The sequence below is a fragment of the Lagenorhynchus albirostris genome, chromosome 13 (genome assembly GCF_949774975.1).
Source record: "Lagenorhynchus albirostris chromosome 13, mLagAlb1.1, whole genome shotgun sequence".
Lineage (NCBI taxonomy): Eukaryota > Metazoa > Chordata > Mammalia > Artiodactyla > Delphinidae > Lagenorhynchus > Lagenorhynchus albirostris.
Genome location: NC_083107.1, coordinates 68,243,924 through 68,257,945, shown reverse-complemented (window position 1 = coordinate 68,257,945; position 14,022 = coordinate 68,243,924). Strand labels below are relative to the sequence as shown.

Below are 14,022 nucleotides of genomic sequence, written 5' to 3'. Positions count from 1 at the left end.
GGCAGAGGGCACGTATCTGCAGACCCCATCCCTCCCTCTAGCCCTGAAGCCCCATCTCCTGCTACACCTCCCCTGGGGCCACGGCTCACCTTTCAGCCTCTCGGTACTTGCCCTGCTTCTCCATCTCCTGAGCCTGGGTGATGTAGAGCACCGACACATCTTCTGGTCTCATGCACTTCATTGCCAGCTGTGTGGACACACAGAGCCAGGGTAGCTTCAGGCACCAATTCCCAAGGGAAGCAGAGGGAAATGCAGAGCGGACAGGGAAGTGGGGCTTCAAGGGAGCCTGTTTTCTCAGGAACTCTGAACCTTCCCAACAACCACAGGCATTTGGTTAGTGTCACTCTCCTAGTCAGTTCAGGGAATCCCAAGTCCATAATGAGCAGAGTAAGAACTACATTCTGCTAAGGCAGGAGGGTCAGAGACACCCTGTGCTGGGGGCACCTGTTCCCACTACCTTACTCCTACTGTACCCACTGGGCTCTGGGAGCAGAAGCGAGAATGGTTACCAGTGTGGCTAGAGCTTCAGCAGAGGTATTTCAGATTCCCTAGCCCCCAGGCCCATCTGCTGTGTTCAGAATCGCAGGTTTGGGAACAAGGGCCTCTCTTCATCCTTGCCTTTCCCCATGGCTAGGGATCAAAGTTACCCAGACTGTATTTTGGTACTCTTCCTCAGCTTTCAGGGAACCCAGCGAAGTGGGGATATCAGAGACTAAGGAAAGTGGCAACATAACCACAAAGGTGGAATTCTCTTCTCATGAACTCCACCCATTCCCTACCTTGTGGGCTTGCTCCCAGCGGCCAGCCTGGGTGTACATGTCTATGGCATCTTTTGTCCGGTCTCCCTTAGTGTAGAGCTCCTCAGCAATCTGTGGTTGAGACAGGCAGAGGCAAAAGGTCAGAGCATCAGAGTGAAAGCAGCCTGTAGGAGGAAAGAACAAACCTCAGCTGGGATGGAGCAGAGCCTGGGATACCATTATCCTGTAGTCACAGAGAAGACAAGATGACTACAGGTGTTTCAGACTTTCTACTGCTTTGAAAGAAGACCAGCCTGAAACAATATGAGGACAATACAGTGGGAGTTTAAGAGGGCCTCATGTTTCTGCAATGCAAGGCAATTCTATACTGTAACTATGTTGGAGTTCTTCTTTTTTTTTTTTAATTAATTAATTTATTTTTGGCTGCGTTAGGTCTTCATTGCTGTGTGCGGGCTTCTCATTGCAGTGGCTTTTTTTGTTGCAGAGCATGGGCTCTAGGTGCGGGGGCTTCAGTAGTTGTGGCTCGTGGGCTCTAGAGTGCGGGCTCAGTAGTTGTGGTGCACAGGCTTCGTTGCTCCATGGCACGTGGGACTTCCCAGACCAGGGATCGAACCCGTGTCCCCTGCATTGGCAGGTGGATTCTTAACCACTGCACCACCAGGGAAGTCCCTATTCTTTTTTTTTAATTTTAATTTAAAAAAATTTTTATTGAAGTATGGTTGATTTACAATGTTGTGTTAATTTCTGCTGTACAGCAAAGTGATTCAGTTATACGTGTATATATATATTCTTTTTCATATTCTTTTCCATTATGGTTTATCACAGGATATTGAATATAGTTCCCTGTGCTATACAGTAGGACCTTGCTGTTTATCCGTCCTGTATATACTAGTTTGCACCTGCTAATGTTGGAGTTATCCATGAAGCACCACTCATGCTTGCACAGGAAGAGAGCTAGAGGCTTGCTTTATATGTCTGGGAGGGGGGTCTATGTTATGTTAGAATGAAATGGGGGAAGTAAACCTCTTTCTTCCCATTCAGGGTGGTGACATTGTTGGGTCCCAGAAAGAAGGATTTGGAACACTTCTTGCTCTGGGTTCCCTCCTCCTCATCCTGTCCTGCATTGCTTTAGGCTGCAGAAAGGGGCTCTCCCTCACCTCATACTCCTGCAGAGACGCATAGTGTTGGGCCACACGAGGATAGTATTTGGACGCAGTGTTCTGGTCCTGTAGATCTAATATATAAATTGCCTTCTTCCACTGGCGGGCACCCAGGGCAGCCTCAATTGCCTTAATGGAGCACCTGGCATAGTTGGGAAAGGTGTAAATATGTATGAGGAAAGAGGAAAATAGATGGAGGTAAAGGGAAACCTCAAGCATACTCCAACCTACATTTTGAGATCTCTCTTATTTTAGTAAGGCCCTGGCACCCTTACTTTCCCCATCACCTCTCATCTCATGCCCAAATGTCCTTTGCACCCCCAGACCACCACACCTGGCTTCAATGTAGTGATTAATGGCCGCATCAAGCTGCTTCTGCTGCACCAGGTGGTCCCCCCACGCCTCCTCTAGTCTCACCACCTCCACTGGAAATGCCAATCGAGCCAGCTCCACCGCTGCCAGAGACAGAGAGGGCACTCAGCTCAGACTTCAGGAGAAGTGAGATAGAGAAATGAGGCATGGAATACAGGTGAGAAGTGGAGGGACGGAGGAGCACTGAAGACAGTCAGCCTGAGCAGAGGCACAGAACAGGTGTGGGGGACTGTTTGGGCCGCAGTCCACAACACTGAGGGATGGGCTGTGGGTGGCTAGTACCTTTCATGAATGCGTTGCCTTTACAGTAGCACTCCAGGGCCCGCTGTGGATTTCGAATCTTCTCAAAGAGATCACCTGCCTGTTAACACATTCCATATTACTACAGAGATACCCTTACTACACAAAAGTCAAGTATCAGCCCCCAAAGGAGGCGAATCAGCCACCAGTCAGGGAGGGCTATGCGCTCCAAGACCCCTCTGGGTAGGAAAGGGGCACTGAGCCCTGGGGGTAAGGGACAGGAATAGGAAGCCATCCATACCCTTTCATACAGTTCGCTCTTGATAAGGGCGGCAGTGATGTGCTCTACCAGCTCTGTGGTGGCCAGCAGTTCCTCTCGGGTCAGCACCAGCCGAGCAGCTTTGGCGGGGAGCCCAGCTTTGAGGTAGAGGCTGATGGCTGCTAGCCCGTCCCCTTGGCTCTCCTGAAGTTCGCCTGCTCGCTCCTCTTGCTGTGTGTCCATCAGCCACTGGTAGTAACCCTGGCGCAGCTTCTCTAGGGCTGGGTGTCCCTGGACACGCAACAGAGAAGACCAGGAGTCACATCCCTCCTGCCCTGCTGCTTCCCAGGCTTCTCCAATCCCACTTTAACAACAGAAACCCTCCCAGTCACCAGTGTCCTAACTCCTCACCATATCAGGTCCTGGCCCCCGCCCTGTTGCAGTTCCTACAGTCTCCTTGACAAGAGGAGGTTTCTGATATTGGTGGGAGTGAGTTCTGAACAACTGTGGGGAAGACGGAACTGGTACCTTGGCCTCAGCCACAGCGATACATTCGTCCCAACGATGTAGCTGCTGGTACATGTCCATGGCCTCCTCAACAGCGTTCTAGGGGAACCCGGGCAGAGGAAAGAGGGACACCAGGAAGATACGAGAGTCAGAAATCAGCAGGCTCTCCTCAGCCCAGCTAAGATGCCAGCCTGTGTGGACTGAAAGCCTCATCCTTTACGTATACACAAGCAGAGGTGAATTTAGTATGAAACTAAAAGAAACTTAAGCTTCAGGGCACCTTATTTGCACAGGTTCCTTCCAAAGCAACTTTTCTTTTTTTTTATTTTTATTATTATTTTTTTTTCCAAAGCAACTTTTCTTAAAGAGGGCTCCTCAAATTGTATAAGCTTTGGGCCTCACAAAATCTGGATCTACCTCCACGCACAAGAATTGCAGAGACAGGCTCCGGAGTATACGGGGAGACAGCAGACTTTTTATGAAAGAAAGAAGTAATTGTAAGAACTAACACAGAGGAGGGAATTATGGAGGAGTGAAATGAACTGTATAGACCTTTCTGAAAGTTCTCCCCAGACCTTTGGTAGCCCAGCTGACCAGTGCTCATTCCTCCTGAGTTTGCCTCTGTATTTTTCCCTCTCTGATCCCCTCTTCCATCCAGTTCTTCTGTTCCTGTTACCTGTTCTAAGAAGATCATTTCGGCCAGCTTGTAGTTCTTCTCCAGCATGGCTAGACGTGCTCGGACCTGATAAAAGTCTGTTCCTTCTCCACCCTGTGGGGAAAAAGGAGGTTCTGCTTATTCTGTTGGTGCCACGGGAGCCATTCTGTCTGTGTGGCCAGAGAGACATGGAGGCTAAAAGGCTTAGGAAGCTGAAAACCTTCATGGGGCTTAGAGGCTCGAGGTTTGGCAAGCAATTCCAAAATGGTCTGACTTGAAGGTAGAGGTGTGGGGGGCAGGGTAGAGGAAGTTAGCCATGGCTGGAAAGCTAAGAGTCGTGGGGCTGAGTACCAGGAGAAATCTCAGCTTGAAAGACTGAACGAATCAGGAGAATACTTGCATATTCCCGAGACACTTGATCTGCAATCTCATTGGTCTCACGTAGGAATCGAGCTTTTGCTACATGGCCCAAAGCAGAAAAGCACCTATAGTATGGAAGCAATAGCAGTAATATTATAATAGAATCATCATTAATTCATTGGTTCAGCAGATATACTGAGCATCTATTATATGCCAGAAACTGTTCTTGCCACTGGGGACACAAAAGGGATAAGACAGATGACGGCCCAGCTCTTAGGGAACTTACTTTCTAGTGGAAACAATTAGTAAACAAATAAACAAAGATTATTTGAAAGAATGGAAAATAAAACTAAGGGGACTCCTTAAGTTGGTAGCCAGAGAAGACCTGTTTGGGGAGCTGAGCTGAGACCTTAATACAAGAAAGAGCCAATCATGACAAGATGGAGAAAAATTATTCCAGGCGGAGAGAAAAGCTAGTGTAAAGGCCCTAAGGCAGGAGTGAGCTTGGCACGCTCAAAGGGACAAAAGGATGCCAGTGCGGCTGGAGACTAATGGGCAAGTACCCGATATGAGAAGAAAGCAGAGGCCAAATCTTGTGGGGCCTTAGGACATGCAAAGAGTTTGGGTTTTATACAAAGTACAATAGTAAGTTACTGGAAGGTTCTGAGCAAGAAAATGATACAATCTAATTTATGTTTTTAAAAAATTACCTCAGCTGCTATGAGGTGAATGGATCATAGGGGTTTAAGAACCGTATCAGTGAGACTAATTAAGAGGCTTTGCAACAGCATGTAGATGGTGGTGGTCTATTCCAGGGTGGACACAGTAGACTTGAACAAATAAGAGATTCAGGATACTTTTTTTTTTTTTTTTACAATCACATGGATCACTTTTTATTTTTAACATATAGAATTTGACTTTGTGTTCATATATATATATGCATGTACACATGTACAAAATACTTGTATCTGTTAGCATTTTCTTTTTTTTAATCTTTATTGGAGTATAATTGCTTTACAATGCTCTGTTACTTTTTTCTGTACAACAAAGTGAATCAGCTATATGTATACATATATCCCCATATCCCCTCCCTTTTGAGCCTCCCTCCCACCCTCACTATCCCACCCCTCTAGGTAGTCACAAAGCATCAAGCTGATCTCCCTGTGCTATGCTGTGGCTTCCCACTAGCCATCCATTTTACATTTAGTGGTGTATCTATGTCAATGCTACTCTCTCACTTTGTCCCAGCTTCCCCTTCCCCAACCCCTGGGTCCTCAAGTCCATTCTCTGCATCTTTATTCCTGCCCTGCCACTAGGTTCATCAGTATTGTTTTTTTTAGATTCCAAATATGTGCGTTAGCATATGGTGTTTGTTTTTCTCTTTCTGACTTACTTCACTCTGTATGACAGACTCTATGTCCATCCACCTCATTACAGGTAACTCAGTTTCATTCCTTTTTATGGCTGAGTAATATTCCATTGTATATATGTGCCACATCTTCTTCATCCATTCATCTGTTGATGGACATTTAGGTTGCTTCCATGTCCTGGCTATTGTAAATAGAGCTGCAATGAACATTGTGGTACATGACTCTTTTTGAATTATGGTTTTCTCAGGGTATATGCCCAGTAGTGGGATTGCTGGGTCATAGGGTAGTTCTATTTTTATTTTTTTAAGGAACCTCCATACTGTTCTCCATAGTGACTGTATCAATTTAGATTCCCACCAACAGTGCAGGAGGGTTCCCTTTTCTCCACACCTTCTCCAGCATTTATTGTTTCTAGATTTTTTGATGATAGCCATTCTGACCGGTGTGAGGTGATACCTCATTGTGGTTTTGATTTGCATTTCTCTAATGATTAGTGATGTTCAGCATCTTTTCATGTGTTTGTTGGCAATCTGTAGGTCTTCCTTGGAGAAATGTCTACTTAGGACTTCCACCATTTTTGGATTGGGTTGTTTGTTTTTTTGATATTGAGCTGCATGAGCTGCTTGTATATCTTGGAGATTAATCCTTTGTCAGTTGCTTTGTTCACAAATATTTTCTCCCATTGTGATGGTTGTCTTTTTGTCTTGTTTATGGTTTCCTCTGCTGTGCAAAAGCTTTTAAGTTTCATTAGATCCCATTTGTTTATTTTTATTTTTATTTCCATTTCTCTAGGAGGTGGGTCAAAAAGGATCTTGCTGTGATTTATGTCATAGAGTGTTCTGCCTAAGTTTTCCTCTAAGAGTTTTATAGTGTCTGGCCTTACATTTAGGTCTTTAATCTATCTTGAGTTTATTTTTGTGTATGGTGTTAGGAAGTGTTCTAATTTCATTCTTTTACATGTAGCTGTCCAGTTTTCCCAGCACCACTTATTGAAGAGACTGTCTTTTCTCCACTGTATATTCTTGCCTCCTTTGTCAAAGATAAGGTGACCATTTGTGTGTGGGTTTATCTCTGGGCTTTCTATCCTGTTCCATTGATCTATATTTCTGTTTTTGTGCCAGTACCATACTGTCTTGATTACTGTAACTTTGTAGGATAGTCTGAGGTCAGGGAGCCTGATTTCTCCAGCTCCGTTTTTCTTTCTGAAGATTGCTTTGACTATTTGAGGTCTTTTGTGTTTCCATACAAACTGTAAATTTTTTTGTTCTAGCTCTGTGAAAAATGCCATTGGTAGTTTGATATGGATTATATTGAATCTGTAGATTGCTCTGGGTAGTACAGTCATTTTCACAATGTTGATTCTTCCAATTCAAGAACATGGTATATCTCTCCATCTGTTTGTATACTCTTTGATTTCTTTCATCAGTGTCTTACAGTTTTCTGCATACAAGTCTTTCGCCTCCTTAGGTAGGTTTATTCCTAGGTATTTTATTCTTTTTGTTGCAGTGGTAAATGGGAGTGTTTCCTTAATTTCTCTTTCTGATTTTTCACTGTTAGTGTATAGGAATGCAAGAGATTTCTGTGCATTAATTTTCAGGATATGTTTTGAAGACCCTGGATCAGTGTCCCTAGGACTTGCTGAGAGTCTAGCTGTGAGGGGATGGGAAAAAAGGGACCAAGGATGACTCCTCGGCAAAATAGCAGCAGCTGACCTTTAAAGAGCACTTCCAACCTGTGCTCTTCGCACAGGTCCTCTCATTTGCTCTCCACTACCACTGCCATTTTTCTTTACCATCCTGCAGGGTAAATTCTGTTATCATCCCCATTTCATAGAGCAAATGGAGAAACCAAGGCTTGGGAAGGTTAAGTTAACCTCTTTCAAGTTACACAGCTGGTAAATGGAGCCAAGATTTGAAATCAGAGAGTCTGGAGTCCCATGTTTGTCCTATAAATTACACTCCTATACAACACCTGGAATATACAGATCAACACGTGGATTGTAGGGTATGAGTATTAAAAACTTTGAAGGGGCACCTAGTTACAAGATTGGGGAATGACAACAATAAAAGACACACCCTTATGTGAAGTAACTCAGAAAAACAAATATCATACAATATTGCTTATATGTGGAATCTAGAAAAATGGTAGAGATGAAATTACTTGCAAAGCAGAAATAGAGTCACAGATGTAGAGAACAAACTTATGATTACCAAGTGGGGAAGGAAGGGTGGGATGAACTGGGAGATTGGGACTGACATATATATACTACTATGTATAAAACAGATAACTAATGAGAACTTACTGCATAGCACAGGGAACTCTACTCAATGTTCTGTGGTTACCCAAAATGGGAAAGAAATGTAGAAGAGTATGTATATATATATATATATATATATATATATATATATATATATATATATATATATATATGACTGATTCACTTTGCTGTACAGCAAGAAACTAACACAACATTGTAAAGCAACTATAGTCCAATAAAAATTTAGAAAAAAATAAATAAAAGACATACTCATAATCTAGGATGGGAGGATGTTTGGAATAACTGTACCACGGAAGGGTTCTATGACATCTGTTGGCATGGGAAGGGAAGTGCTGCCTTAACACTGGGGAGGAGCAGCCCACGGGGAAGATACCTGCATGGCCATCCCTCCCTCCTAGCTGCCTGGCACCTTGGTTCTACAGCCCAACTCACCTCTCAGCAATGTGTAGCTGCCTTGCTTCCAGTGACAGCTTACTCAAGGTTTTCCACATTGCCTCTGTTTCTGGGGTCATTTCCAGAGTCTCCAAGAAGGCTGCTGCCCTGGAGAGGGAAGGAAGCAAAGCACAAGGAATGAGTCCAGGGTCAGGAAGACACCGAGGAATACTAGCGATGGGACAGGAGAGGAGGGGGGCAGGCAATTGTTTGTCCTCTTTGTCTAATCTCCTCCCAGGACACCACGTTCTTTTTAGACATGGTCAGTTTTACTATCCATCCCAGGTCCTCAGAACCAGAATTTCCCACCACCTTGCTGGTTACCAGTCTAGCCCCTCACCTGGTGTAGTTGCCGTCATCAATAGCTGTTCCAAACTCAATAAGGCCCTCATCCAGTGTGTAGGCAACTGTAGTCACACCTTCAGTCACCATCACCTCGGTCTTTCCCCCGCCCCGCTCCAGACCTACAACATCACCCTGTAAAAATTCAACACCCCCATCCCACCAGAATTCCAAGTTAGCATTTCCACTGACTCAACTGCAGAAAAGACCCACCCTCATTCAACCCTACTGCTCGTACACTGAGGGAATTACAGTGGCCCCTGTTTTTCTAACATTTAGTTTCTCTCAGGCAGATAAAAATTCCCTATCTATGGTAATATCCTTGGGTTAAAGTACACTCATAGCTATGATGGCACTAATGGCTAGGGATAAGTTGACAAAGTGTGACATCCACTTCTGCTACTGCCAGCAGTACTGCCAGCAGTACTCTTTCTCAGTATTCTTAAAGGCCCTCCTGTTAAAATTCAACTTGAACATACTTCTTAATATATTGCTGGGTTCAACTGAAGAAACCACTAGGAATGCTTCCTACTCCCTCCCCCGTCCCCACAAAAAGAAAGCAAGAGAGAAAGAGGTCAGTAAGCTAAAACCGAAAAAACATGAGCAGGAAAAAATGGAAGGTGAGCAAGTAGGAAGAATACAGTTGCCCTGAAGGCAAACACAGTATTAGGAGAATAAACTGGGTCCTCCAGCAGGATGGGAAGGCCAAATCTAAGGTTCCCTCATTAAACTGGGGATCCTCTCTTCAGTAAAGGGAACCAAAGGGGTACAGGTCATTAATATGCCTGATTCCTGCAGAGGCAAACACAAATCATCTCTGGAGGAAAACATGCCTATTTGAGGCCCTCAGGATTCCAAAAGATTACATTCAATGTAACATGAGTTCACAATAAAAAAGTACCAAAATATAAGTTAACAAACAGTTAACCAAAAAGTTAAATGAGTAAACAATACCTATAAATAACAGTTTTAGACCTCCATGGGTCTCAGATATCAAAAATAATAGTTATGAAAAAAGACAGTTATGATATATAAAATAATTATGTGTGAGATGTTTAAAGACCTAAAAGATGAAATGAAAAATTAAGCAAGGGACAAGAGACTATCAAAAATGGTCAGTCACGTTGGAGAAAGAACCAAATAAAACCTTATGAAAAATTTAATTTTTGAAGTAAAAAACTCAATAGATGGTTTACATAGCAGATTAGACAATGATGAAAATGAATTAATGAACTAAAAGATGTATCTTAAGAAATTATCCAGAATGTAGCATGGAGTGAGAAGGAGAAAGGAAATATGAAAGACAGGTTAAAAAGGTACAGAAGACAGAACAAGAAATCTAACATATACCTAATTAGAGTTTCGATGGAGAGACTGGAGAATATGATAGAAGAAGCAATGTTTAAAGAGATTATGGTTGGGAAATTTCCAAGACTGATAGAAATATGTGTACTCACAATTACAGGTAGCACAATATATACCAAGTAGGATAAGTAAAAAGAAATTTATAGCTAGACACACTGTGGTAAAATTTCAACATGCCTAAAAAAGGATTTTAAAAGCAACCAGAGAGAAAAGACAGATCACCTATATAGAAAGGGCTATTAATAATCTTGTCAGAACAAAAGAAGTCAATCAATGGGACAATATTTGCAAAAGGCTAAGAAAAAATAACTGTCAATCTAGAACAGGGGGGACTTCCTGGTGGTGCAGGGGTTAAGAATCCGCCTGCCAATGCAGGGGACACGGGTTCAAGCCCTGGTCTGGGAAGATTTCACATGCCGCGGAGCAACTAAGCCCGTGCACCACAACTACTGAGCCTGCGTGCCACAACTCCTGAGCCTGCGGTCTAGAGCCCGTGAGCCACAGCTACTGAGCCCGTATGCCACAACTACTGAAGTCCACGTGCCACAACTACTGAAGCCCAAGCACCACAACTACTGCAGCCCACGCGCCTAGAGCCCATGCTCCGCAACAAAGAGAAGCCACTGCAATGAGAGGCCTGTGCACTGCAACAAAGAGTAGCTCCCACTCGCAGCAACTAGAGAAAGCCCATGTGCAGCAACGAAGACCCAACACAGTCAAATAAAAATCTAGAATTCAGTACTGAGTCCAAGTATCTTTCAAGAGCAAAGCTCTAAATAAAAACATTTTCAGATAATCAAAACCTGAACGTTTATCATCAAAAGACTTTCACTAGGGCTTTCCTGGTGGCGCAGTGGTTGAGAGTCCGCCTGCCGATGCAGGGGACACGGGTTCATGCCCCGGTCCGGGAAGATCCCACAGGCCGCGGAGCGGCTGGGCCCATGAGCCATGGCCGCTGAGCCTGCAGTGTCTGTCTGGAGCCTGTGCTCCGCAGCGGGAGAGGCCACAACAGTGAGAGGCCCACGTACCGCAAAAAAAAAAAAAAAAAAAAAAAGACTTTCACTAAAGAAACTTGTAGGATAGCCTCATCCACCAGAGGGCAGACAGTAGAAGCAAGAAGAACTACAATTCCGCAGGAAACTAAAAACCACATTCACAGAAATATAGACAGAATGAAAAGGCAGAGGACTTTGTACCAGATGAAGGAACAAGATAAAACCCCAGAAAAACAACTAAATGAAGTGGAGATAGGCAACCTTCCAGAAAAAGAATTCAGAATAATGATAGTGAAGATGATCCAGGACCTCAGAAAAAGAATGGAGGCAAAGATCGAGAAGATGAAAGAAATGTTTAACAAAGACCTAGAAGAATTAAAGAACAAACAGAGATGAATACAATAACTGAAATGAAAAATACACTAGAAGGAATCAATAGCAGAATAACTGAGGCAGAAGAATGGATAAGTGATCTGGAAGACAGAATGGTGGAATTCACTGCCACAGAACAGAATAAAGAAAAAAAGAATGAAAAGAAATGAAGACAGCCTAAGAGACCTCTGGGATAACATTAAATGCAACAACATTTGCAGTATAGGGGGCCCAGAAGGAGAAGAGAGAGAGAAAGGACCCAAGAAAATATTTGAAGAGATTATAGTCGAAAACTTCCCTAACATGGGAAAGGAAATAGCTACCCAAGTCCAGGAAGTGCAGAGAGTCCCAGGCAGATTAAACCCCAGGAGAAACATGCCGAGACACATAGTAATCAAATTGACAAAAATTAAAGACAAAAATTATTGAAAGCAACAAGGGAAAAATGACAAATAACATACAAGGCAACTCCCATAAGGTTAACAGCTGATTTCTCAGCAGAAACTCTACAAGCCAGAAGGGAGTGGCACGATATATTTAAAGTGATGAAAGGGAAGAACCCACATCCAAGGTTACTCTACCCAGCAAGGAACTCATTCAGATTCGATGGAGAAATCAAAAGCTTTACAGACAAGCAAAAGCTAAGAGAATTCAGCACCACCAAACCAGCTCTACAACAAATGCTAAAGGAACTTCTCTAAGTGGGAAACACAAGAGAAGAAAAGGACCTACAAAAACAAACCCATAGGAATTCAGAAAATGGTAACAGGAACATACATATTGATATTACCTTAAATGTGAATGGATTAAATGCTCCAACCAAAAGAAACAGACTGGCTGAATGGATACAAAAACAAGACCCATATATAAGCTGTCTACAAGAGACCCACACTTCAGACCTAGGGACACATACAGACTGAAAGTGAGGGGATGGAAAAAGATATTCCATGCAAATGGAAATCAAAAGAAAGCTGGAGTAGCAATACTCATATCAGATAAAATAGACTTTCAAATAAAGAATGTTACAAGAGACAAGGAAGGACACTACATAATGATCAAGGGATCAATCCAAGAAGAAGATATAACAATTATAAATATATATGCACCCAACATAGGAGCACCTCAATACATAAGGCAACTAACAGCTGTAAAAGAGGAAATCAACAGTAACACAGTAACAGTGGGGGACTTTAACAGCTCACTTACAGCAATGGACAGATCATCCAGACAGAAAATTAATTAGGAAACAGAAGCTTTAAATGACACAATAGACCAGATAGATTTAATTGACATTTATAGGACATTCCATCCGAAAACAGCAGATTACACTTTCTTCTCAAGTGCACAAGGAACATTCTCCAGGATAGATCACATCTTGGGTCACGAATCAAGCCTCAGTAAATTTAAGAAAACTGAAATCATATCAAGCATCTTTTCTGACCACAACGCTATGAGATTAGAAATCAATTACAAGGAAAAAGAAGTAAAAAGCACAAACACATGGAGGCTAATCAATACATTACTAAATAACCAAGAGATCACTGAAGAAATCAGAGGAAATAAAAAAATACCTAGACACAAATTACAACGAAAACACGATGATCCAAAACCTATGGGATGCAGCAAAAGGAGTTCTAAGAGGAGAAGTTTATAGCAATACAAGCCTACCTCAAGAAACAAGAAAAATCTCAAATAAACAATCTAACCTTACATCTAAAGGAACTAGAGAAAGAACAAACAAAACCAAAGTTAGTAGAAGGAAAGAAATCATAAAGATCAGAGCAGAAATAAATGAAATAGAAACCAAGAAAACAATAGCAAAGATCAATAAAACTAAAAGCTGGTTCTTTAAGAAGGTAAACAAAATTGATAAACCTTTAGCCAGACTCGTTTAGAAAAAGAGGGAGAGGACTCAAATCAATAAAATTGAAGTGAAAAAGGAGAAGTTACAACAGACACTGCAGAAATACAAAGCATCTTAAGAGACTACTACAAGCAACTCTATGCCAATAAAATGGACAACCTGGAAGAAATGGACAAATTCTTAGAAAGGTATAACCTTACAAGACTGAACCAGGAAGAAATAGAAAATCTGAACAGACCAATCACAAGTAATGAAATTGAAACTGTGATTAAAAATCTTCCAACAAACAAAAGTCCAGGACCAGATGTCTTCACAGGTGAATTCTATCAAACATTTAGAGAAGAGCTAACACCCATCCTTCTCAAACTCTCCCAAAAAATTGCAGAGGAAGGAACACTCCCAAACTCATTCTATGAGGCCACCATCACCCTGATACCAAAACCAGACAAAGATACTACAAAAAAAGAAAATTACAGACCAATATCAGTGATGAATATAGATGCAAAAATCCTCAACAAAATACTTGCAAACAGAATTCAACAACACATTAAAAGGATCATACACCATGATCAAGTGGGATTTATCCCAGGGATGCAAGGAGTCTTCAATATATGCAAATCAATCAATGTGATACACCATATTAACAAATTGAAGAATAAAAACCATATGATCATCTCAGTAGATTCAGAAAAA

The 14,022-nt window shown here is 42.5% G+C and overlaps 1 protein-coding gene across 4 annotated transcripts in view; it reads right to left on the bottom strand.

Annotated features, from left to right (window-relative positions):
* IFT172 (intraflagellar transport 172) overlaps positions 1 to 14,022 on the bottom strand; it is a 41,944-nt gene that overhangs the window by 10,940 nt on the left and 16,982 nt on the right. For all 4 annotated transcript variants that reach the window (XM_060169858.1, XM_060169860.1, XM_060169859.1 and 1 more), the window contains 11 exons: positions 8,732 to 8,868; positions 8,392 to 8,499; positions 4,352 to 4,436; positions 3,973 to 4,065; positions 3,318 to 3,395; positions 2,832 to 3,080; positions 2,573 to 2,651; positions 2,253 to 2,373; positions 1,916 to 2,060; positions 780 to 869; positions 90 to 187 (listed from right to left, as the gene is read on the bottom strand). In XM_060169858.1, the coding sequence (XP_060025841.1) occupies positions 90 to 187; positions 780 to 869; positions 1,916 to 2,060; positions 2,253 to 2,373; positions 2,573 to 2,651; positions 2,832 to 3,080; positions 3,318 to 3,395; positions 3,973 to 4,065; positions 4,352 to 4,436; positions 8,392 to 8,499; positions 8,732 to 8,868 (1,283 nt within the window). The remainder of the gene's footprint in view (positions 1 to 89; positions 188 to 779; positions 870 to 1,915; positions 2,061 to 2,252; positions 2,374 to 2,572; positions 2,652 to 2,831; positions 3,081 to 3,317; positions 3,396 to 3,972; positions 4,066 to 4,351; positions 4,437 to 8,391; positions 8,500 to 8,731; positions 8,869 to 14,022) is intronic.